General features: G+C 41.1%; 1 protein-coding gene across 3 annotated transcripts in view; it reads left to right on the top strand.

The window, feature by feature from the left end:
• NRXN1 (neurexin 1) overlaps nt 1-26,640 on the top strand; it is a 460,909-nt gene that overhangs the window by 169,938 nt on the left and 264,331 nt on the right. The window contains exon 1 of one of the 3 annotated variants that reach the window (XM_063391212.1): nt 19,369-20,820. The exons of 1 other annotated variant lie outside the window; for it this stretch is intronic. In XM_063391212.1, the coding sequence (XP_063247282.1) occupies nt 20,580-20,820 (241 nt within the window). In that variant the 5' untranslated portion in view covers nt 19,369-20,579. Of the gene's footprint in view, nt 1-19,368; nt 20,821-26,640 lie in introns of those variants that run through there. One more of the 3 variants, XM_063391211.1, reaches the window with a different exon arrangement.

Raw genomic sequence — 26,640 nt, 5'->3', positions numbered from 1 at the left:
TTTCCGTTGTACAACACAACCTAGTTATGCAGCTCTTTATTCTGAAATTTTGGTCACCATTGTTTTGCACTGTGATGTATTCAACAACATGAGCAGGCTATATCTAACCCAAAAGAGAAAAGGTCACAAAATTAAATGTGAGCATATAAAGCAGGGGGAGAGGAGGAGAACAATATCACATACACTGGAGTATCACACATACTGTGCAACAATCACAAAATGTGCAGCCTGTTACATACAAGCAACTTTCAAAATAATGAATGTGTTTATATGAGTAAAGTTTTGAACTCAAAAAAAATCCTTTCCAGGCATGTTCTTAGTTGTTCAACTTTATTTATCAGAATTTAAATGTATTGTAAAAGTACAAATCTTTTTATAGATGCTGCAACAGATGGTCAAACACCATGCTTACCTACAATTACATCCAAAATTAGTGTGGTTGGTTATATCATCAAAGACAATAAAGGAACAAACTTTCACAAAGAAATCCGAACCATCAAAGGTCCAACCTGCTCTGGACTCCAGCTGGCCATGTGAACTCCAGAATATACACCTAGTGCTTACACTCTGGAAAGCCTCTCAGGTGAAGAGAGGGCTTAGAGTTCCTCCCAGCTGAAACAATTCATTGGTTTGTGTAGATGTGTTTAAATCACATCAGCTAAAATAGTGCAGTATTTTTTAAATCACAGCTTTTTAAAAGCTTCCTTGTAAAACAAAGTTTTGAAACCTTTAAAGTACAACAAAATCTAAAATCATAAAATACCGTTTTCATTTCACCAGGAAAAAAAGGTTTAGAGAAACAGCAACAACTATTTCTCCTAGCTTTGAAAAAGAGCCAGCAAGTTCAGTTCTCTTTGCAGCAATAGAGAATAGGCCTAAATTCCACATGGCTGCAGAGGGAAATGGTGCTTCAAAGGTGGGTACTCCTTCTTAGAGATATTTCATGATAGTCTTTCCAACAGGTGGTCAGGATACTCAGAGTTGGCCTGATTAGGGGGAACTTACACAGTCCAGTCAGGACTTAATAACACCTGCACCAGTCTGCGGAGAAAGTGTAAAAGGAGGTGGCTATAGCAGCCCTCATCTTTTCCCAAGGAATTCCTCCCAAGGTTATTACAGATTGTTTGGCTGATAAAAGGATGCTTTGCATTTCACCTCTCAGACTGAGTCAAACTGTGCCCTCCTGCTCCGGTTATATGGTACCGCAGGCAGATAAAAGTATTCTCCTGGATATCTTCCTTTCAACACCAGTGATAGCTTCCATTGTTGCTCTAAATAAAATCACACTCAATCTTGAAACCCTAATTCACACAGGTACAGATTAGACTTGACCCATTGTTTTGGCTTTTTAAGCTCTTGCCCTTGTATCTATTGTCTGTCAGGTTTTTCAGAGTTATTCAGTATCAGCTCTCTGAAGTGGCTCATTAAAATTTGTGTGTTTGTGTGTCTGACTTGGAGGGAATGGAACCCAAGAGATATGCTTTCATATTACCTTTTAAAGCAAGCACAGATATAAGAAATTATTAACTGTTTAGTCTTCCTCCTTGTCTATATGCACTACAAGTCCCTCAGCACCAAGGTTTAATATTTATTGTTGGTTTGTTTGATATTTATTGTTCATAGTCGGCACTTGGTTAAATATTTTATAGTACAAACTCATTGATTCTTTAATTCAAAACTTCCTTGGAATGCATAACATTTTTGACTGGTTAGCAATTATTTGAAGATTTCCAAATACCACAAAAATTAACAGGACTGCTTTGAAAAGTGCCATTAGAAATAGTATGTGACCTATTAAGAGAGCTATTGTTTATTTGACCATTTGTTTATATCATTTTAGCCTTCAGCATCACTAATTGAATTGCAGGTGAACCTCACTTTCACTTTTGCTTTTATTATATATATTCTGCATTTACTTACAGTAGAAAAGAGAAAGCTAATTGAGGGGAGGGAAATCTTTTTCTCTCCTTCCTTTGGGGAGGAATATCCAAGATGCTGGTACTAATTCTAGCACCTTCTAGCTTAATTCATGTTTGCCAGTGTCGTTATCATCAGCACTGGTGTCATTGTCTCTGTATGAGAAATAGAATGAGAATGGACACAAGAAAGGCAGAAGGAGCCTATGGCAAGCCCATCTTACTTGAGAATGAAAGCTCCTAATTTTTCAGAAATATCTCAAGAAAACTTTGGTGAAAGTAGCCCAATGGAATGAATCAGGAACATAACTTTTGAACACACATGTTCTTAAGGGATAGATTGGACCTACTAGGCTTGAGATGGTGACTCTAGTCTGAATCTCCTCTGACCAAAAGTTGTGCAAAGTACTGAAAAGCATCAAATGGGCATGTCCACCAGTATCTCTTCCACCAGAACACAGCTGAGTAGTGCTGCCGAGTTTCTCGTCCCTCCCTCTTTAGGGCTGACATGGTTCTATCAGGTCTCTTGCATGCAGTCTGCTATCTTGTGGTGACGATGGAAAGCAGAACCGGAGTGTTACGCTGTTCCCTGTGTGATCCTTCAGAGCTTATTCACAACCCTTTGTGTTTCATAAGACAGCATGCAGGGGGAATTGGACAACTGAAGAATAGAAGAAATATGATTTCACCAGAAGCCATTTATGGTTTACAGTGCAATCCCAGTTATAGATTCTAAGATCTACAGCCCATGTGGGCACACTTCTCTCGGCTGTCCAAGCCACTTGTCCAAGAGGCAGGCACATCTCCTTCAGGACATCTAATTGGTCAAATGTCCATTCTCATGCTGCACCTCCTGTATCTGGGGTTTACATACTTGGTAGACAGTTTCTCAGTTTCTCTTTGTTCTTATTTTGATCCTGTTGTTTCCCCAGTAACCTTGATTAATTTCTGAGAGTCTGGAAAACAAGACTGCAGGTGTCTTTTTATCTACAATGATTTTGGCTGGTTCACAGAATGGCCTCACTTGTGCAAATACATTGCTACAACAGCACAGGAGAGCACTGCTTTGCTAATGGAATAACACTGATTAATTCAGTAACAGGAGCCTTGCAGAACAAAAAAACCAACAGTTAATCTGTGATTGTGACCACATCTATCGTTGCACTCCAACTCCTTAATAATCTACAGCCATTTATAGTCAGATTGTTCCATGATAATAAAACACCACATGCATTTCTTAGAAAGTTTCTTAGCGCAATTTGTAAGCCCCAGACTTGTGGAGGGGCTACATATTCAAATATAAATTTAAGGCTATAATCCCCAAACAGGTTTGCTATGATTTCTAAATTTGTGAGGCAACTTGGGTTGGTTTTTCCTTTCCAAGTGAAAAGCAGAATGCTTTCCTATTGTCTGAACTGAGACCAGAGGATTCTTATCTGTTCCATCTTCATTTTACCCTACTACATTTTCAGAGTTGTAGATGTCATCCAGAATATACATGTCATTCTCCATGGAGGATTATGTAATTGCATCAGTATATGCAATAGTTGTGTGGCTTACAGCTTCATGTTGCTCTAAATGAATGAGAGGTTCCTGAAATCAAAGCTTACAAAACCTTAGAAAGGAGAGGGTGGAGAGAAGAAACATATGGATGCAATTATAGGTCCTATCAACAGTTTTATTACAAATTGTTAAGTGTAAGTCACTCTAAAGATTAGAAAAAAAAAAAAAAGTAAAAAAATCTCATACCTAGTGGACTGTTCTGAAAGCATAATTTCATTGAGTTAATTATGTGATAGTGGGTCTGGATGCTTAAAGTGTACTATAGATAGGTCAGAGAGCTTCAACAAAGCATGTGTTTAGTAAAGGAGACCTGGCCCATCCTAAGTAGTCCATGATTGTTTAGCTGAAATCCTTCTAAAAATGTCTGCTTTTTTTTAATTTAGAAAATTACTCTTGGATATGAGATTACTTCAATATTTATTGCCTTAATCAGTAAAGGATATGAGAAGAAGCTTTCTTGGGGACTGTTGCTAACCTCTGAAATGTTGCAAAGGATGCATAAACCCAAACGCAGAGCTTTTTCTTTGTTCTCGCTTACACATGCAGGCAAACAAGTGTACACACACACCCCACTCCCAGGTCTTTGTCCTTCTCATTTCATTTCCCAATGCTCTCTTTTATAGCTATGGTAATCTGCCCAGCAGTCAATATTCCCCATGCAGGCTGGATGAATTCTCAGAGAGGCAGAAAAGCTTGTATCCCAGCTGTACTGCTGTGGCAGTGGTTTTGTTGTCATTTTTAAAGGGTTTGTTTGCTTTTGGTTTGGTTTTGTGTTATCTTTTTTGGGGATTTTTTCTTTCTTTCTTTTAACGTGATCCACTGGAAAATGTATTTGGAGAGAAGCAACCCATAATGATGTTCTGTTGAAACAAGCGATGCTTGGCTTGCTGAAAACCAGAAGGAAAATAATGACATGAAAATTGTCCTTGTTCAGGAGCAGTAAGCAAAGATTATGTATAATTGGACAGTTATGAATCAATGAAACTGCATAGTTTTTCATGCAACTTGGCAAAAATTCAACCTCCCTATGTATAAGAAATCAGGATCAAAACACTTCTAGAAAAAAAAAATTAATTTCTTTAACTTTGTGTGTTCTGGGATGAAACAGTAACTTTGATCTTTCCATTTGAAATGTATTCCATTTCAGTCCTGAAACTTTTCTGAAATATGATGGAAAAAGCTTTACTTTCAATTTAAACATCTATTTCATAAGAATATAGGGAAAGAAATAATTGTGAATCACCAGATTTTGCTGTTGTGTATTCTGCAGTTGCTTGGATCCTTTGTTAGAATCAGAGTCTGGAAAGTAAAACATTCCTAGCTTCAATTTTCTAATATACTATGGACTTCTGTTTAGTGGTTTTCTGGCTACTTTTCTTTCTCTTGTTCTACATTTTGCACATCTCTTCAATACTCCTTCCATATTTCCTGGATCTTTTGATGGCCTCCTATTGGATAGGTTTTTCATATTTCTCTAGTGATGTTGATTCTTGAATTTGATGGGGGTGACATTGCAGCTGTGAATTTGGTTAGATAATAATGAGGTTTATTTTTATCCAACTGTTCTTATTTTTTTTTTACCCCAATTCTTGCATTATTTAGATACTTTATATTTTCTAGATGTATTTTTCTGCTGAAGTATCTGGAATAGAAACATCAATTAATTGTTTTAAAATCTATATTCAGATTATTACAGAAAAGTGCTATGGAGCAGGAAGGTAATGCAAAAGGTGTGAGAAAAGGCTCACATCCTTGAAAAGTATATTCAGAGAGAATGGTCTTGACTGGAAATATGGTCATCATCAGTGGAGCAGTGAGATACAACAGGTTTATCTTCAAGTTGTGGAGATTCAGTTATAATATGGATCAAAGAAAACTGTTTCTTTGAAGAACAGTGGACAGGGAATTACTGACAGGAGAGTATCCTGCTGAAAAGAAATTCAATAGCCGTGATGATCTCTAATGAATTTAATAAATGAGGGACAAATCTTGAGATACTTTACATACCAGCAAAAAGGGGAATTTCTTTCTCCAAAGGGAACTGTAAGTAAAGGAACTTGCTCTGGAGATTTCTCTCACTCTTCACATCAGTGCAAATTACCAGGGAGAAAAAGAAGAAATTACAAATACTAGGGGACTTTTCAAGGATCTAACATGGAAATTTACAGATACATAACATAGGGAAGGAACAGGGAATTTCTATTTCTGTGTCTATTCTTTCCTATCCTCAGTAGCAATAGATCATAACCCTAACCCTCTGCTGTGTTGACACTATAGTTTTCTCCCTCACAACTATTACAAGCAAATGTTACTCAAGCTTTAAGTTGATATTTTGAAGTCAGTTCTTTCAATCATATTTTAGTTCACTTTTGAAAGATTCATGCACAGTTGTCCAAATCTGGATGAGTACTGGGTGTTGCTTCATTTAGCACATGTAAATGACTCCATGAAATTTCAAATAGGACATCACAGTATCCAACTCTCTGAACCACTCAGGTATGTAAAATCATTTACAAGATGATGTGGAGAATATTGTCCACTAAAACATTCTAATTCAGCAAAGAATTAAAATTACTTGAAACTGCAAGTTTCAAAGCTAAACAGCATGATTGGAAGTTCAATCCCATGAGAACAGACTATTCAAGGAATACTATTGAACCCACTGAGTACAGGAGCAGGACCATGTTTGAATCTCATGCACGCTGCATAATAGTTAATATGGTCCATCTTTAGGAAATAAGATGACATAATCATGGCAATTTTTGTCAGTGTTAAAAGGCAGGAAACACAAACATGGAGATATATAGATAGATATAGATATGTGTACATATATATATCACAGAGTATTCTTCCAAAACCCAAGGGGATGGAGCAACTTCTTTTCTACTCTAAAGAACTAAAATCTTCGTGCCTGATGCATTTTCCTCTTTCTTGAATTCATTTGGTCTTGTTTTGCGATCTAGCAGAGGAATTTGTGGTATGGTGAGATTTGCTTTCTTATTCATTTGTTTATTATTGGCCTAGATAAGGTTGGTTATTCTCATTGTTGTCTTCTGCATCAAACAGGAAAATAGACCTGTCATCTCTAGTAACATCATATGGGGCGAAAAAAAGGGTGTGGATAAGAAATTTCCTCCAACTTATTTCTGTGCCAACATGGGCAAGGGGAGCCTAGTGGAGAATATTTTTATTTCTGCAGTTTAACAATTACCAGCAAAAATGATCGCATGCAGGAGTGCTATTTGTAGGAATTTAAAAATGAAAACGAGTGCAGGACATTGTCCCAGTCCTGAAAAGGTAATAAATTATATTTGAGTAGTTCCAAGAAGACTATGCTGTTCAGAAGTAATTCTAATAGTGAAGACTCCACCATCTTCTAGGTGATCTTTTATAGCACCTCTCTATCCTCACTGTTGGAAAGGTTTTTACAGTATCTACCCTGAATCTTAATTGCTGCAATTTAGCACATTTCTTTCTGTCCTGTCCATCACTGTGATTGAGAACAGGTGATTTCCTTATTCTTTAAAAACAGCCTTTCATGCATTTGAAAGCTATTATCAGTTGTCTCCTTTCTAGCCTAATTCTTTCAAGCTTTATTGAAGCCCCTGTTCCCTAAACTCTGGTCATGTTGCTCTCCTCACATTTTTCTCAATAGGCTTGTGTCTTCCTGGGGTGTAATGTCCAAATTTGTACCTGTATTCTTGCTGAGGGTTTATTATGTTGAGCTGAAGGAGAGAAATGCTTCACATTTTTGCAGGCTCTGCTTATTTTTGTGCACTCCAATATGCTGTGAGCAGATGTCGACTCACGGTGTCACCCTGAACCACGTTCAAGCACAGAGGCTCACAATAAAACCAGGCAACTAAAGGGAAAAGAAGTACCAAGCATTTCATCCTGCCACGTATCTATTAGGCAAATATGATAAAGTTTTATTGGAGATTAATCAGCTGAAAAGATACATGGGAAAGGAAGTTCCTGTTTGCCACAAGAGATCAGCAATCAACATTTACTGATTTTTCAGAGTGCTTGAGTCATCCCCTTCACCAACAACTGGAAATCTGATAATCTTTTTTGTCAGGAGAGAAATATGCATTGCAGATTAATGTCTGGGTTTGTATTAATGCTCTGGGTTTTTCACTCCTTTTTTTTATAGTCACCCAGGTCAGAAGACTTCCTAATGGGGTTTGTGGCTAAAGACTGATGAAATAATCTGCTGATCTCAGCACTGTGACCAAAAACCTCAGTGGTACAGTAGTTTGTCCTTTTCAAACAAAGGGATTAAATTAGGAAGTCTAAATAAATTAACAAAAACGTAGCTGTTGCTTACCACCTAGGCCTGTACTGAGTAATGACACAGGAATTTCCTCTGCTAGTCACATTTACAACATTTATACTGCAAACTTTACTGGAAAGGAATAAGCAAACTTCTTCAAATGCATGATTAGAATTTTCTTTCTGGAAAACTCATCTTGTGAATTTGTGTATTTCTCAGCTTCTTTAGTAGAAGGAAGACTTTACTGTATTGCTTGCACATTGTAAATCTCCTTTGATGAAAAAAATGAAAGAAATGCAAACTAAAAGGGATGCATTTTATAGACAAAACCTTTTTCATATACTGGGTTATATAATTCAAGCCCATCTTGACTAGAGAAGTTACTTTAGAAGTTTTTAAGGTTGTAAGCTATTTTCCTCTGTGCAATTCAATAGCTCATTACCAGTTAAATATCATTATATTATACTGTATATAGATCCAGTGTTCTGGAAGAATTCCACAAGAAGCAAATGCACTTGTGGGATATCCTGTATAGCTAATAGATATTTATTTTAATGGCATAGACATTGCTTTAAATCTCTTTCTGCATTAATGATAAATTGATCATTAGTGCAAAGTAGGTGAGAATTTAAAAAGTCTTCTAATAATTTATAGCTCAAATTGGTTTTGCTGGAACGTTTCAACAATAAGGCAGAGCCCAGGCCTTTGACTTGGGTAAATTCCATTCAGGTCAGCAGAGTGTTTGCTGAAACAGCCTGTCCTTCAACCCTCACTTTGTGGCTTTTGACCATGGCATGTGTTTTGGAGCTCAAAAGCATGTGGCAACACGAGCATTGCTCTTGCATGTGCTCTAACTCACAAACCTTTCTGTGACTGAAATTTTGGTGTAGATTTTCACCCTTAGCCAAAATATTGTTGCCCCTTGTCCTGTGCAATGCAAATGCATCAAGAGAAGGAGATTTATTGAGGGAAGTGCCCTGATTTCGAGTTACAAGAATTAACTAATCTTAGATTTAGATGTCTCTCTGAAAAGAAAGTATTTGAAAGAAAATTTGTTCAATCCCAGCTGAAAAATATTAACAAAGAAAAGGTATTTAACATTTTTTAAACTAAGACCACAAAAAATTATGAAAGGGAACATAGTTTTAAAAATGAAGGCACTTTTTACAATGCAATTCTTTAATTTTCATACTGTTCCCTTTATTTTTCACTACAAATAATTTGAGAGTATTTCATGTCACCAAATGAACAAAAAAAAAAAGAGGGGGTTCACTGTAAGTTTCTTCTTGGTGGCACTTCTTTTGCTGCTTTATAAAGTGCTTTGACATATCTGGATGAGAAGGACTACACCACTACTAAGGGTTTTTTAAACAAAGCAGCCACAGATCAGTAGCATATACTGTACCAACTCCTCTAACAAACCAGCAGTTCTGTGAGAAGCAGGGATAGGGAAAAAAACTTGATAATTCATATTATGTGATTGTCTTCCTCCAGTGTGTGGCATAATTCTGATTGAAATTACTGGCAGTACTTTGTGTGCATCAAAGGAAAAACAGCTCCAGGAACTGACATCCTGTGAAATGTGGAAGAGCTATTATAGGCTGGTGGTTCAATACAGTGGTTTCTGAAACCTTCCTGACAAAACCCATAAGCTTTCTCTGGGCAGTAATACTCAACTCTGTGACCAAAGATGGTCAGCAGACCACCCATGTTTTCTATTCAAATTTATGATAGCTTTAACATTTGCAAAATTCAAAGAGCAAGTTTCAGACCATAATCCTTTCTAGGGCCCCATTCTTCTCATTTTACTTGTTAGAAACAAAATTAGATCCAAGGGTGTTAAAAGAAAGCTGCTAACTTTCTAAGCCTTTAAAAATATGTATGCATTGCACATTTTTTCTCTGAGTACATCTTCTATTATGCACTGAAATAAATAGGTAAAATTAGGCAAGTTTTGATAGAAGAATAAAATTGCAGCTGAGAAGTCCTGGATTTTCTTTCCTGTTACAACCTGCATTTAAAGATAAGATAGTTTTGACTCTTCATTTTAATTATACAGCAGGCACTTTGTTTTAGCTAGGAATTTTTAAATGTAATTCATTAAAACTAAAACACAGGTATGAATAAAATTGCTTTCTGTTTCCAGTCTCTTGATATTTGCAAATATTATTTGCATATATGCTAAGGAGAGCAAGCTTGGCCAACAAACTTTCTTTACAGTGGAAATGTTTTCCTATACAAATTGTCCCTTTAAGCAAAGTTGATCAAATATTTACAGGATTCCCATCTATCTATGTATAAAAATTGAGGTAGGCCCACGCTTCCATAATTATTACAAACAGTGGCATTCATCAGTAGGCGATCTCAAAGTGTTTTAAACAGAGCATTGACTTTAAAGTTGCACTGAATATTCTTGTTAGAGCTTTATAGACAAAAAATTGTAGGTGGAGAAGACTTAATCCTGCAAGGTTCTGTTTAATAGTGCTGGAAGATTAAAGCCTTTGGAACCTTTCAGCATTGGTGTGAAGGGTGTAATTCCACAAAGCCTTACTCATGCCAGCACCCTCTACCTTTGGGACTGGTAATATTGACCCACCTTCCCAGTTAGCCATTAAATGGCAAATGCTTTGTAGCGATTAGTCTGAGGCTGCACTTTGAAAACCTGTAGCAGAAACAGGTGTACAAGTTCCATATTTTCCATACGACCAAAGAGGGTTGTAGGATCATGTTTTAGGGGAAGGTGTGGTAGCTCACCTGATAGTCTAGCAATCAGTCATCACAGCAGGTAATTCATATTGCATTGTCACTGGATGAGAGACATGCCAGTGAAATGCAGATAGCTGCCCCTACTTCAATGCTTCCCCAAAAGTCTATTTCTTATATATGAATCCCCTATATCTGTCCTTAAGAAAAGAACAGAATGTGTATATATCATCAGATTTTCTCTCTTGTTAAGTTAATTATCTTTGGCTTCTGTAGTAGCTTAATTTTTCTTGCCCTATCAATAGGCCTGCTGAAAGAAGCACAGCACAAAGGGTTTTATCTGTGTTATTGATTGGCTAGAAAGTGATGTGTTTGCGACTGTTGGAGCTTCTCCAGTGCGTATTTATTTACATTGGGGGAAAAAATAAATCAGTATTACTTGAAAAAAAAATAACTAAAACTTTCATTTAACATTACAAAAGAGAGTATTGCTTAATCCCTGAAGTAGGAAATTGCTTTTCTTCATGATCCATTGCTTTCATACTGTTTCTGGCTGCTGGTGCAGAAGGAAAGAAAAACTGTGTTCTCACTCTGTTTTCACCATATCTATTTTCTTATCCTCTACAAAAAAAATTAAAAAAAAAAAAAGAAAGAGAAAAATTTGGCTGCTAATTTGTTGTTGAAGTAAATACAGGGAGGGGAGAGCCTGGGTATGAAAAGATGTTTTTGTCTCAAATGGGCATTTGCAAATATGGAAGCAGAGTAAAACTTTATGTGGAAATCTGAAAAGAAGAGATTAAGGATTTGAAGTAGAATATCAAAGCTGAAGTATATGAGCTATTGCTATTCTTTGAGATGCCGTTATGGTTTTATACCTAAATTCAGCAGCATGCTCCCAGAAGATGAATGTTGCTAAGGAATGTTTTTTTCCTTGTGCTCTGATCTTGTACATATACAAAACAAATGGCAATTAGAAGCAAAAGGCATAGCTGGCTGAAAATTATGGTGTTTTGTTTCACCTTGCTTAGGACTCATTCTCTTTTGTTAAAAGCACCTATTGTTGTATTGCTTCTAATATGCACTATAAAAATATAATGTGTTACAACTTGGTGCTAGAAAATACAAATGGGCTGTAACTCAGGAATGATTACTTAGCTTTGGAAGTTACAGTACTTAATTAATGATTCCCTGACATTGTCAGGACAGGTCACAGAATGGAATTTAGAATAATTTTAAGTTACCAGCAGTAGTTCTAAATTTTGCCCTAGAAACAGCAGTAGAAGTTGTATTTTCTCTTTTCCTCTCAGTGGTGTCTCTTGTTTCCTTTTTTGATCTGATTGCTTTCTTGGTTTTTAATCCATTTACTCTTGCAAGCCGTAATCAGAGGTTACACCAGTGAAACATCAGTCTGAATATAATTGTGATGGCAAGTTTTTGAGACTGGTATCTCACAGAAGAGGTACACATACGCTTCATTTTGAGTTTTCGCTTGTGCTAGCTATATGAGGAAAGTAGCAAGACCACACCATATGCCCAATAAAAGCTTCATTAGAAAGGCATTAGTAGATTAATCCAACTTACTCTGCGGTTTATTTTATTTAGAATGTAATAAGGTAAGTTCATTAGTTTGCAGACTTAATGTTTTCTACTCTACCTCAAAGCAACCAGTAACAATTCCACTGAGATTCCCCAGATCTCGGTAACACCTGTCAAGATAAACACATGGCTCTCTGGGGGAATCACCTTGGCAACATAACTGAGGGAATCTAGAAAAAAAAGTAAGTCTTTCACACACAAAAGACTGTTACACAGTCTAAACTTGATTAATGATTTTTCACATGCCTCCGAGGTCATATATCTCTTTAAAGTAGGGAAAAAAAGTCAACTCAATCTCTGAAGAACAAATATTTTGGAATGTACAATACTGCATCTGAAATGTATTTTAAGGAACTTGAAGGATGTAGAATAATTGTGCAATTTGAATTGAGCCTCAGAAAGGCTGTCTGAGACCAGCAATTCAGTCTCCATCCCCCTAGGGCTAATATATTAGATTACAAGGATTATTGTAGTGGCAGTATTGGTGCCACTACATTTAAGATTATGTCAGCATTTTCATTTTAAACCTGTATGCTCAGAGGTTCCTAACTCAGCTATAGGAAATTTGCTTGGTGTTACGAATGTGTTCTGCACAACGGTGACATTTTTTCTGGGGGAAAGAAAAAGAAGAAAGAAAGAAGCTTAAAGCTAAATAAGTATTTGGACATTTTCAACTTATGACTGACAAAAATTAATATCATCTTCTTGCTACCCTGCTTTTTAAATTCAGTTCCTTTTACAGTTACACTACTGCTGTCTGGAGTCTAAAGCAATGTATTGCACTGGACAAAGAATAGATGGCTGCATCTTATCCCTTTCTTTGCCAAGGCTGAAGCAGGACTAATGTTTTCAAGGAAGGCAGGAGGTGGAAATTCACTGTACATCCTCTTCTCAACCCAGACCAGAAATTGAGGGTGTTGTGTGATGTTCATGAGTCATAATGAGTGATATCTTAGAAATCCTGTCAGGAAACCCTGCTTAAAAATGCAGTCCTGACTTCAGGTGCTCTACAAACACCTTTTAAGGCTCTCTTGGCTACCAGTAGGCTTCCTAAAAGCAACAGCAACAACAACCAAAAAAACCCACTACAACCACAATCAACTTTGCCTTGCAAGGTCTTTAAACTCAATTTCCCCATTTTTGTGGCTGTTGCACTGAGTCTTGTGAGCTTTCCTTGATATGGCATTTAATATCTCAGTTATTGTACAAAATAAACAATATCAAGGGCTGCAAACAACTCTGTAATACACACACTTTTCCTGTTTCTGGAGGCCTTTATCAACAAATAGGTTTTGCATATGCTTCATATTCTTGTACTGGATACAAAAGAGCAGAATACTGGGTTCTGTTGTTGGCATTTGACATCAAACTTCTTGATGACTAATTTACAAGCTATTTTTGTGATGGCTTGTTTTTTGTCCCTAGCTGGAGTATTTGCTGAGGAGTTCAAATTAGTAGCATTCAAGCTGTACCAGAGGTCTCTCTTTTCTGTGGCCAATTCCTGCAGCAGCACTGGGAGAAGGCAGAGGCTTTTGCAGGTTCTGCAGCAGCAGTCTAATTGCCCATAGAAATAACCACTCGTGGCAGTCCAGAGGGAACATGGCTAGAGACCATTTGCTACAGGACTGCAAATCTCCTAAATGCCTTTTTTCACATACAGGTGGACTTGGCCTTATTTCCTGTGGCTTTAGATTGCAGTCAAAGGGGGAAGCTACACAAAGTGTTAGAAATCTTTTTGCCAGATTAAACTGAAAAAAAAAAAAAAAAAAAAAAAAAAAAGGAAAATATGACATTAAGTGGCATTGCTGCACTGGGAGCCAGCAAAAGCCAACCCCCAGTGGATTCTGAGCCATCCTCCTCAAACCAGGGCTAATTCAAGTAAGGATGGACAAACTTGGTGAAGTGCCCCCATGACTTATGGACCAGCCAGGGCTGTTTCAGACTAAGACGGACTTCTCCTCAGAGTCAAAATTCCCCAGTCCAAATGCTCTCCACAAGCCCCTTCTGTTCTAAATTGAAAAAATCTGGCTTATGTGCATGTCTTCAATGAAATGAAACAAAATGAAAATCAGCTTGATTTTGACAGCAAGAAATAGAGAGAAAGGGATTACCTTATATACACAGAGTCAGGAAAGGTTTATTATGAAGATTTAAGCCTATCTGGATAGACAGAAAGACTTATTAACTGTACCAGGATTTGTTTTGAACTATGCATAGAGAGAGACTAGCCACACTACAGAGAAAGCAGCCAAAGTATTTCCTTTGTAAGATCCCCTTTCTCACGTGATTACCAAATTTTTGAATTTCTCTGCATTTTGTACTGCACAAATACTCCATTCATTCCCCTGGGATCATATTTTTTACCTTCTAAGTCTTCAAGTAGTTCATATGATAAAGTTTATTGGCATAAATAAAACAGTTTCTTAGGTTATGTAGGGTTGGGACACAAACTGGATGTGAATGGCAGGCCTTGGTTCAGTATCTTGCAATTAACTGGCTTTTGAAAGGAACATTCTCTACTGTTTAAAAGAGGAAAATTACTACCTCCACTGTTACCAGACATCAGTAAAACTGCTGGGAAATACAGTGTATAGGTCATTAAATTCAGCAGTGTTTATAGTGGAAAGAGGCAACATTAGCTTGACTGTTTTCTTCTCTAAGCCTCTGTCTGTGGGCTAGATAAACATGAATTCCGGTCTGTTTAATTGTAATCACAGAATGTCCATGCATTTTCAAATTAAGGGAGAGTCCAGGCCTAGTAGTGGGGAAAACTTGTAACATAAAACACTGTTAGTATGTTAAAGCTCTCCACAGTTAATTACATAGTTTTCCTGTCATACAAATACATATTTGTGGAGGTGTTTTGTGTTGGGTTTTGTTTTTGTTGTGTGGGGTTTTGTGGTTGTTGTTGTTGTTATTATTATTAATATTATTATTATTATTATGAACAGCAGTTGGGCTTCAGCAGTTTCAGAGTGGATGTTACAACACCTAAGTGCAGGATTAACTAGAGGTGGCCAGAGGAGCCTGGTTGCATAAGCTGGCACTCAAGCAAAAGGAGCCCTGAATTTAACTGACAACTTCTGCTGGCCTCAGGCATGGTCTGACTTCAGTTTTGCTGGTGTTGCTGAAGTTGTCCATCTTAGCTGATCTATCTGTACTGTTGCAGAGAAATATGTTCATATCAGCAAGAAGAATCTGATTTTATTTGAGGAAGTAATGTAAACTATACTCATGGGAGTACTTTTTTTGTTTGTATAAATTTTCTTTAGGTGCATTTGGTGTTTATAGCATAATGACACTAGAACAAATCAGGGAAAGATGTGTTCTTACAATAAGGATATTCTTGCTCAAAAAAATTACGAGCCTGCTGGTGTGAACAGAGTTCATTTGGCAGAAATACCTTGATTAAAAGTCACATTTACTACCAATGTGACCTGCACAGGGAAAGTGTTAAATGGGACCAACTTCACTGAGCTAAGTTCTTGAGATGCTAAAAACTACCTTATGAACACTAGAGTTCATTTTCATATTTTATTTACTATACCTGCAGTGGAACATTTATTTGTTTACGCAAACTCTTGTTTATTGCTTTCTTTTGTACTACTTCCTCATTCTTTGAGTGAACATTCACAGACTGATACTGGCATGTTGATTGTGTTAGAAGTACAATTCTATGTCCTTGGGGATTAAAACCAGGTTATTTCAACTTTAGCTAGTCCTCAGCTAACAAAAATTCATACTCTTATGTCAGCAGGGGGCAAAAAGGCAAGCATTTTAAATAAGAAATGCTGCTTACCTTTGGTTTTCATCATGATTACTTGCAGAAGCTTTTAACTTGCTTGTCATTAAAAAGCTTAACTCCAACTGCCAAAACACCCAATTAAACTTTTTAAATAGAAACACAAAATAATGGGGACATTTGGGTTGGAAGAGGCCTTTAAGATCACCATTAACCTAGCACAGTCAAGGCCACTGAATCATGTCCCTAAGTGCCACATAGAAACCTGGAATAGTTTGGGTTGAAAGGGACCTTAAATATGGTCTTTTTCCAACCCCACTGCCATGGAGAGGGACACCTTCCACTAGACCGGGTTTCTCAGAGCTGCATCCAGCCTGGCCTTGAACACTTCCAGGAATGGGGCATCCAGAGCTTCTCTGGGCAACCTGTTCCAGTGCCTCACCACCCTCACGGTAAAGAATTTCTTCCCAGTATCTAATCTGAATCTCTACAGGTCTTCTTAAATACATCCAGGAATGATTAATTCACCACTTCCCTGGGCAACCTGTTCCCTCTGGGCAGCCTGCTCCAGTGCTTGACAACACTTGTAGAAATTTTTCCAGATATCCAATCTAAATTTTTCCTGTCATGACTTGAGGCCATTTCTTCTTGTTCTATCGCTCGTTACTTGTAGAAAGAGAAACGACACTCACCTACAATCTTCTTTAAATCAGAACATGCACAAAGTGTAAGTGTGTGACTACCAGGATTTTCTTCAAACCAGAAAGAATTTTTATTAGTTTGCTGAAAAAAAAGAAAAAAAAAAAAAAAAGAAAAAAAGAAAAAAAAAAAAAAAAAAAAAAAAAAAAGAAAAAAAAAAGCAAGAGGGGATTTTACTGGAATGTCTCTCTTTTGCCATCCTGTCTCCATCTTGCTTTCATACACACTTCCTTCTTCACATCCTGGTATTTTAATTTCCAATCTTTTAATATTTTCTGCAAAATAACTCTCCCATTTGTCACCCTTGCACTGCATTAGAACACCTTTCTCCCCCGTGAAACTTGGATAGTCCTCTCCTGCTTGTGGTTCAGAGTGCAGAGCCAGAAAAATGTCAAACGTTGTTAAAATTAGTTGCTACATCCAAGGTGCTGATCAGATGCATTACCAGATCTAGAAAGAGATGCCTACTTAGAGGGCAGTCACCCCATTCACACTTTAATAGGGCACTTAAGTAAGAGTCAGATGCCGAAATAGTTTTGTGAGGATTTGGCTTTTGTGTACTCAACTCTTGGTTTGGATGCACAGAAACAAAACAATTAATTAAGTTAATGGTTCCTAAATAGTGTTTAATATTACAATGTAGCACCTAAAAATGACCCATTATAATCCATCCGGTAGGAAAAAAAAAAAACAAAACTTCACTAAGTAGTCTCCAGGCACAAATTGAAACTAGAAACTTTAGTGGCAGTTGTGTATGTGCGTTGCATAAATAGTACATATTTAATAAAGTAGAAGGCTTAAAAACCCTTTTTATCCTCAGTAAGATATTAAATTAAATACCTAAACATTTTATTCATTTGTCCTTGTTTTTTAAGCACTTTGGGCGTCCCCAGCACAATAGATGGCAGATGGAGCAAGAATCTAGATTAAGGTACTCAAACTACTAATAAATCCAACAACATGGAGTGCTTCCACAAAGTCCTTCTGAATCCACGACAAAGGGGATGTTCAACCAAAGTTGGACAAACTGTGCTCAGGCTGGAAGGGATCTATGGAAAGCCTCTCTCGGCAAGGTTACACCTAATGGGGAATCCCCCAGTGGGGATGGAGCCTTGCTGTCCAGGGTGCTTGCAGGGAAACTCCCACTGCAGGGTACCACAGTGCAGCTCCCGGTGACGGCCTTAAAACAGCACAGCCGAGCAAAGTTAGTCTAGACAGGACTTGCCAACTGAAATTTTATCTGTTCGACTGCCTTGCCAACTGTATCGTTACACGGTTGGCAATACGGGCTTCCTATTTCAGAGGAGTGATAACAATTTTAAGTTCCTCGTCTGTAGGATGTCTAGAATCATTAAGAACAGTCAAGTTAACTACTGCCTGTTTCTAAAACGGCAGCAACATGTGAACAGTTTAATGAAAAACTGGTTCCAGTGACTGAAATATTTTGTTTCTCGAGTCAGATTGATAGAAAACCTAGTGGTATTTATGGACGAAATTTCTAACACACATTACTTGCATGAACAGGAAATATATATCAGGAGGTTTAATTTTATGAGAGCTGTCAAATCCAGTCTGATGTTTCTTTAAGGTTTCATACCTTTTTCTCCTTCTTTCCTAACTCTGAAACTTAGAGAATTTATTGTCTTTTATTTTTTTCGGAGGTGACAGTGCATGACAGTTGAAAACTGAGAGTTTGGGAAATTGGCGTTTCTTCCTTCACACGGAGGCTTTTGGAGACAGGTTGGAAAAGTCACTGACTTCCTCCCGAGCTGTCTTTCCTCTGGCGAGCCGGGGGTGTTACAGGGTGGCCCCCGCCTCGCAGGGCCGCTCCCCCGGGCCAGGGCGGGTGCGGGCTTCCTCTGGGGTGCGTGTCCGCCCTTCCACGGAGCGCAGAAAGGGCTCGGGCGCCGGGACTGCTGCCTTCCTTACCGCGTTAAGGCTTTGCTATCATTTACCTCGGTGTCTTGGCAAAACTTTGCGGGCGTGCCGAGGCTGCGATGCGACGCGTCCAGGTGGGCAGGGGTGTGACCAGCACCGCCCTTGGGGCAGGGCAGGAGTTGCCGCCTGCTCGCCGCTGCTCCCAGGGCTCGGGGCTCTTCGGTGGCTCTGTGCGGCCCCCGGCACGACCCCGCGGCGAAGGGCGGTTCTGTCTCCGGGGGGAGCTATCCGCCCTGGGCTGAGCGGAGCGGGGCGAAACGCCTTTCTCGTTCCCCAGCCTACGCAGCTGGGCAAAGGTTGCGACTTCCCTTCGCACCCGCGGGAATTAGCGCCCCGGCGAATTGCAGCGGCTTTCGTTTAAATTAACGCGAAATGTATAAAAAACCCACTCCATTCTCACGCCCACCGCTCGCCCTCTCGCTTTCACGCATCCGCACCCCGCACCCATGATCTCATGCTGCTGAAGGCATGGCACAAGATCTACGGCAGGCTGGGAGCGGGGGAGGGATGGAGGGAGGGAGAGACAGAGGAGGGCCGGGAGTGTGCGGCTCGCACACCCTGCTGTGCCCAGGTGCGGTACTGCAGGGGCTGCGCCTCCGCGCCCGGCTCGGGGGGCGCAGGATCCGCCGCGGGGTGATAGGTTGGCCCTTAGAATATCGAGCCTTGGCTTTGAAACGTGACATCGGCGCCCGTGGCACCCTCGGCTCTGTGTGTGTGTCGCTGCGGGGTGGCGGCGGTGTAGGGCAGCCCTCCGCCCTGTTTTGGGGGTAGGCGTGGGGCGAGCGCCGCGGCGGGGCCCCGCACACGGGTGGCGATGCGGGAGCTGCCGGCGCCGCCCTGCAGCTGCGGGGAACAGGGAGGCTCAGCCCAGGAAAGATTTTTTTCAGCCCAGTTTTCGGCTGCGGTGGGCGGCCGAGGTGCGGTAGTTGAGTACTGCCGGAGAAAATCCCGGTAACTCTTTGTTCGGCGCCGTGTGTGTAATTACCGGATAATCACAGCCGGTGCCCGAAGAGACCGAGGGAAACATCTGATGGGCGAAGTTTAGGCCAATTAGAAGACCCTGAAATCATTCTTTTTAAGATGAAAGTGGGTTTTCAAGACACTGGTACCTCTGAACTATCGGAGGAGGGGAAGTGCTCCTGCCGAGCTGCTGACTCCGCGGCGCGGGTGGGGAGGAGAGGCGTGGGAGAGTGTATGTGTGTGTGTGTGTGCGTGTGTGTGTGTGTCTGTGTGTCCCTCCACACCGCCCGAGCCGCGTTCTGGCAGTGCGCGGCTCCCGAAAGGCTGAGGAGAGGGAGCGCGACTGTGTGGGAGCTGAACTCAGCCTCCCTCTTTAACATAGGCTCGTCCTCTGCATTGCATCCAAGCCTCAGCGATTTGCTGTTCGGAGACTGCAGATTTGCATAGCCCTGCTCCTCGCAAGCATGCTTATTTTTATTTTTATTTTTTCTTCCCAGCTTCTTTCATAAGGGTGCACTATTCTCCCTGAAAACATCCTCGGGTATTACTGTCAGTAGCCAGACCACTGAGATTGCCGGAGCAGCCCGATTATTGTCTGGCGGCGTGTGCGAGTGTGTGAGCGTGTGTTCGCGAGTGTGAGTGTGTGTGCGCGCCGGGAGAGAGCTCGCTCGGTGAGGGCTCACCAGTTTGGAGATGAATGGAGGGAAGAGCAGCACTTTGATTTTTCTCTGCTTTCCCAGCGCTGGCTGATGGAGTGGCACCCCCTTTTCTCTTTCTTAGCAGAAATGTGGCATGATTGGCTGCACTGTGGATTACTGAGGATGGGGGAATGCTTGGTATTCTCGTAGCCCTTGCAACTGTGGAGTATTGTTAATGAGCACCAGCCCCGGGAAAGCTGAAACTAGCGATTGTTTGGGCACGGGGCTTTTCCCCACTTCCACCTCTTTGCGAAGGCTCTGAACTGCCTGGATTCTCTGACTATGTCTCGGATTGTTTTGGGTAGAAGAAGACCTGGAGAAAAGGATCCTCATAGGCTTTCCCTAAGGGAAGAGATGGCTCGCCTGGTGCCGTGAGCTGCAGCCAGCGCCGTGTGCGAGTGTGCGAGCGCCTCTGCCCAAAGTTTGCCTCCGTTGCTGTGGCTGCTGCTCCTCCCGAGGACGCCGCGGGCCGGCTCGCCGCGCACCGGAGGATGGGGGGGCTCCTTAGGGGCAGCCCGGAGCCGGGACCCGCCAGCAGCGGCAGCAGCAGCGCCGGCGGCCGCTTGGCCCTGCTCTGGATAGTCCCTCTCACTCTCAGCGGCCTCCTTGGGGTGGCGTGGGGCGCCTCCAGTTTGGGCGCTCACCACATTCACCATTTCCACGGCAGCAGCAAACATCATTCAGTGCCTATCGCTATCTACAGGTCACCGGCTTCCTTGCGAGGCGGACACGGTGGGTTCGGGTGCCGCTCGGTCCCTGCGCGGTCGGGGGCGCGCCGCCCCGCAGAGGTCAGGCGCGGGCTGCGGGACCCCGCGGGCCGGGGCTGCGGCGCTCGGGCTGCGGGGGGAGGACGAGGAGCACGGCGGAGAAGGAAGGGCTGGGCTGCGGGGCCGGGCCCGCAGGGAGCCCCGTCGGGCGGGGTCCGGGCCCGTCCCGCCGCTCCCGGTGGGCTCGGCCGGTCACGGCTGGGCGGGGGATGCTGCCGGGGCCGCCGGGCATCCCCTGGGGCGGGCGGCGAGCCCCCGCCGTGCGCCCCGCAGGGTCGCTGCGGGGTCCCGGGCGCGGGGCAGGCGCTGGAGCAGAGGCTCTCCCGCAGCCCCGCTCCCTGCCCCGCCGCAGAGGGAGCCGCCTGGAAAGCCCAGCCCGGAGGCGCCCGGATCTGCCCCGCCTCGTTTCACCCCCCTCCCCGTCACCTCCCTGCCCCGGTGCGGGGACACACGCTCGGGGCAAGCCGCCCCCACGGCGGAGGCAGGGCAGGGTGCCTAGAGACCCCGGCGCGGAGCGAGGGGCGGGGAGGGAGCCGGTGCGCTGCTTAAACCGCTGGTGATGATGGTGCTGCTTCCAGTTCATTACCTTGGTCGAAAAGTCGATGAACTAAAGCAAAGGTCAGCTCATTATGCTGGGGATCGGGGGAGCGGTAAGCGCCGAGACACCGAGGGAGGGAGGCGATGCCCACTGTAGCAGGCAGCAAAGGGGCGGAGATGAAATTCTTTCGAGGTGCAAATACGTTTTGCTTAAGAACAACAGTGCTCCGGTAGTTAGTTTCTGAAGTGACGGGAAGCTGCTTCGGTGCCTTTTGGAGAGCCCCGTGCAGTTCTCTTTCTTTTTGCACGCAGACTGGGGAGAACCTGCACATCAATACATGCAGAATAGGTGTGCATACATATGTTCAGTAGTACCAAAAGCTGTCACAGAAAGCGAAACACCAGACTGTGTTTTAAGGATTTAAAGCCTCCCTTTGTCTCCGAGGGAGGAAGAGGATAAAGAAACCCCCTAGTTGGTTTCTGATTAGATTATACAGCTTCATTCTTCTTCATTTTCTCGTCTTGCCTTGCCTCATTTGCTCGACCATACGATGTCATTTACAGGATTTGCAAAGTAAGAACCAGATCTTGTACTTAACCTTTGCTTCTCTGTCCAAGATGACCTAGTTGCAGGCACGAGGTAGTTAGGAATTATTGGATTTTTTCCAGTAATTAACAATGCTGGTATTGGTGGAAACAGTATCATCATTTACCTGAAAATTCCCGCTGTGTGCTGAATAGCCTCTGATACATAACTGCTAGAAAAGATGAAGTGCACAGAAATGCCTCTTCTTAAGCATTTTGTTGGTTTTGAGAAACTTATACGACTGGTATAATTAAAAACAAAACAATTGAGAAATTCAGGCCACCACTCTTCTCTGTAGAGCACTTGAGGCAGTGCAAGATTGAGAATGCTGCATGTTCTGTAATATGTGTGCTACAGAGGAGAACTAAAGATGTATGTGTGTGCACATATATATATATATATATATGCTTATTATTCTCTCAGTTTCTGCCCATATGGGGAGGATATCATATAGGGGCTTGCTACTCATTTGAGGGAAGGGTAAAAGGATGAGAGGGAAAGAAACACGACTGTAGAGATACCACCTACGATTCCTTAGAAAGTATTTTAAAATCACACCTTTCACCAGTTTTTGAAAACATTATGTTGGACCCAGTCAAAGGGAGATGTGTAAAAAGGCTGGTTTCCCGGAAGAAATAAGCCTTGTTAAAGAAAACGAAATATGAAGAGGTGGAACTGCTACTTAAGGACTTCATAGGTAAGCCCAGGAACCTCTCCAGAAGTTAAGAACTGATTTTATGAAAAGAGGGATGTTCTGTCATAAGGTAGTTTCAGAGCGTTTATTCAATAGCTGTGAGTGTCTTTGCTTTCCTGTGTTTGTGAGAAATTCTGAAATCTGACAGCATTTTTAAACGTTTAATTCTTTTCATTATTAATTCTTCAGAGAGATGTTCCCATTTGTTTCTGTAAGCCTGACAGAGGCATTTCTGTCTCAGGCTGAGCAGTGTTGGACACAGCTCCCGTGGAGCCAAACACTGCATCTCTAAGCATCCTTCAGAGGGAACTGGGTGAGGGAGAAGGGTGTGTGTGCATGCTTGCTCCTTACCTACTCCTCTCCAGTGTCCCTAGCCCCTGCTGACTTTGACAGGTGAGAATTTTCTTCTCAGGCTAGTATCCTTCAACCTTAGCTCCACTCAGTTTTTCAGGTATTTTGTTCTAGTCTAATATGACTGTAAATAAAAAATTGCAGTTTTTACAATGAACTCATAGCAGCTTTTTTTGTTCTCTTGTCAGCCTTTTGTAGCTTCTTACCTGCTAAAAGTAGAAAAGAGCTTTTAGGGCAGGTCAATTAGTCGATCCCAAATGGAAGCATTGCTCTCTAATACGGTGAATTAGAAGTGTGAAAGGAAGGAGAAATGATCACTTTGTTTAGGCACTCAGTAAATGTCACCATAGTCCTCAGACATCCACACCCTTCCCCTTTACCCCTGGCACTGGCTAGCCCTGACACCCCCATCCTCTTGGGTTTGATTTTTTTTAATCTTTCAGTTTTCCTTGAGCCAATACAATTTCAGCTAGTAGTATAAGCAAAGCCAAAAGCCCAGCATGGTTGGATTTCTTCCATTTCTTAAAAAAAGCCAAACCACAATCTTGCTGCTAATATTCTCATCAGGTAATTTTGCTGGGATTTTGCTTAGTAGTGTGATCTCATGTGGACAGTATTGTGCCTCACAGAGACATAAACAGAATCCCAACCAAGCAATTAGCTCACCATATTAGGCAAAAAGTAATTCAGCACACAGTCTTTTAATACACTAAAAGTCAAAATTAAACATCTTTCAAGCCTGACCAAATGATTTTTCAATTTTGTTTTCTGACTTTCATTAAACTCAGGTGAAAGATGAGTGAAAGATTTGAAAGCTTGACCACAGGAAGGAATAAGAAAATAATTCTGTGGATCATAATATTAACAGTGTAAAGAGAAGTACTGAGAAGTAAAAGGAAGACTAATGTTCATAAATATAAATAATACACTGCTAAGCCCTCACCAGTGGTCTCTTGCAGCATGTGGTTTATTTGATGATTTGTGTCCTTTTTGATCCATTTAAGAAGTTGGCTATTGCTTTTGTTATAGCTATTTCTGCCACAAAGTCTGTTTTGTTTTTTCTTTCTGAGGGTGGAAGGGGGTGTTTGTTTGTTTGTTTTTAAGTAGATAGAACAGTTCATACTCTAGATTACAAAAGCAGGGATGTTCCATACCAAAACCCATAAAAAATGAAAGGGGTTTCAACTTCCTTGGTAACTTTAAATGAAGAAAGGCTGTTTCTGTAAGAATCCAGGGACATGAAAGATCATGTGTGAAGGGAAAATTGCATGTTGAATATGTTGAAAGTGTAGCCATATGGATGGCTGTCATCATCCTCATTCACTCCTGACTTCCTGCAAACACTTCTTTACTGTCTACTCTTTTATGGCTCCCCAATTCAGTTACCAAATGACAAGTACAGTGTGTCCACTTCTGATTGCTTCTTCTTTCTGTGGTCTCAGGATCTTGTTGAGGCTAAATACAAACTGATTCTGGTTTTCTTTCTTTTTTTTTTTCTTTTTTTTTTTTCTTTTTTTTTTTTTTAATTTGTGGGAATAGGAGCCAGGAGGGGAATAGTAAAATCTGCATGTCAGTATGTCCATGTTCTTGGAAAGAAAAGGACAAATGGGGAAGGAATAGGCCCCACATGCTCACAGGCAGAACAGAGGGAGCTGAGTTCTGTGTGTAGCAGGTGTTGTGCACTTAAGGGCCTGGGCTGATTTGGTGCCAGAAGAGTTTTGACTCGATGAGGCTTAGGACCAATGTGTGGACCAGTGGCCTGGGAGAAGCCGAGGCAGTCTGAAGTAAACAGATTGGGGTTCTGGGAGCAGACCTCAAGAAAGTGGCAGTTTGAGTTGGTGCTAGGGACCTTTGTGATGGAATAGTAAAGGGATTTAGGGGGTTGAACTTGAGCAGCCAAGGTCCTGAGCAGGAAGAATGGGTTTGTGCAAAATGAGAGTTTTGAGGAATAAAAGTTGGCACAGTTTGGAGCTGAGGGCTGAAGATGATGTGTTACCACAGCACATCCACTCCTCCAGTGCTTTGCATCCAGAGCGTGACGTGGCAGCAGGGACACACATATTGATCTCCCACTCCTGAGCTAGGTCAGCTTCTTCCAGGCTCTGCTTCACCATTGTTGGCAGAGCTCATGTGCACTGGATTCACCCAAAAGATGTCCATTTGGAGAGACTTCTGCAGCAGTCACCAGCTCACTGCTCCTGGAGTACAAAGCAGCCTGGTCATGCAGCCCTTGTTCAGGGAAGATGCTTGTTGAACTTCACAGGAGTTTTCACCAAACGGGAACTGCAGGGCTAGAATTGCAGTAGGGCAGTGAAATTCACCACTGTGAAATATATGACCCTGACAACTGTGAAAGGTGTCTCTATGTTGTATAGAAAACATTTTATTTTTGTAAGAAATCCCCAATTTATTAGTGTAGGTAAAAACAGTTTTATGGCCTTTTACTGGTTTTGGTTTTTTTTAATCTACTGAAATTGTTATTTTGGTATATAAAGATAATAAGCCAAATAGTTTTAGGGATTAGGGTAAATGAAATCACATTTTTCGGTTACAATGTGCTTATGTTACAGAAAAGAGTTATATTTTAATTAAAACATCAAATGTAAATGTTTCCAGATGTTCAAGCATTGCTACTCAGTGTGATGTTAGAGGTAGAGGTGAAAAAGTCTCATTTTCATCTTATAATTGCCTTTTTTAATGTTATTTCAAACCTGTTTGTATATCACAATCTTTTTAAATGCCTCCTTTTCATTCACAGATTTGCCAATACATACTGATTCTCCTGCTCTGAGTACTTCATACACAAAACATTTAGACATTTTCAGGTTTTAAGACTGTAAAGCATAGTAGCTTTCTCAATGTCTTTAAATTATATAAATTTTATATCCCCTTTCAAAATTTCCAATATGCTCCATCGGTTATTATCCCCATCAGCTGCCAAAGTATTAACATCAGTTGGAACGAAATGAATAACAAAGCAATTTCAGTCAGCATAGTGGTTAATTGGCTGTGCAGTTGGATATGCATATTAGGAAGTGGGGTTTCTATATTATTATTTCTGTCAGTATGGCTTGTCAAGGAGGCACACAGTCTTCAGAAGGACTGGGGACAGTCTGCAGCACTGTAATCAAAAGTGGAATGTAGCCCATGGATTTCTGATAAGCATCTTTATACAAGTCCCACTGCCTTGGTACATGCATAGCTATTGATTGACTGGGGTGCCTTTACAAGAGCTAAACAAATAACAATGCTGTTGTCACTTATCAGCAACACCACTTTTGCCTCAGCCTGTGGTAACCATGTTTTTTAGATTTAAAGCATGTCTATTGTCCTTTAATCAAATACTGTTTGAAATAAGTTATCAGAAGAAATTAATTTAGCATTCAATGCACTGTACTTCCCACTGTTTCTAATTTTCAAAAATGGGTTTTTTTCTGATAGTGAAAAGTTGACTTGGCTTTAAGGCAAATTTCTTTCTGTCTCTTTATTTTACTCCAAGGGAGAGCTCTGTAGGCAAAACTACTATGCCCAGTGTGATTTAAGCACAACCAATTCTGCAGTTCTAATATTTTCTCCCCTTTCTCACCCAGTTGGTCATTACCGTGGTAAACCAGGCT

The sequence above is a fragment of the Prinia subflava genome, chromosome 2 (genome assembly GCF_021018805.1).
Source record: "Prinia subflava isolate CZ2003 ecotype Zambia chromosome 2, Cam_Psub_1.2, whole genome shotgun sequence".
NCBI classification, from domain to species: Eukaryota; Metazoa; Chordata; class Aves; order Passeriformes; family Cisticolidae; genus Prinia; species Prinia subflava.
Note: the sequence above shows the minus strand (reverse complement) of the source record. Positions and strands in the feature narration are given on the sequence as shown.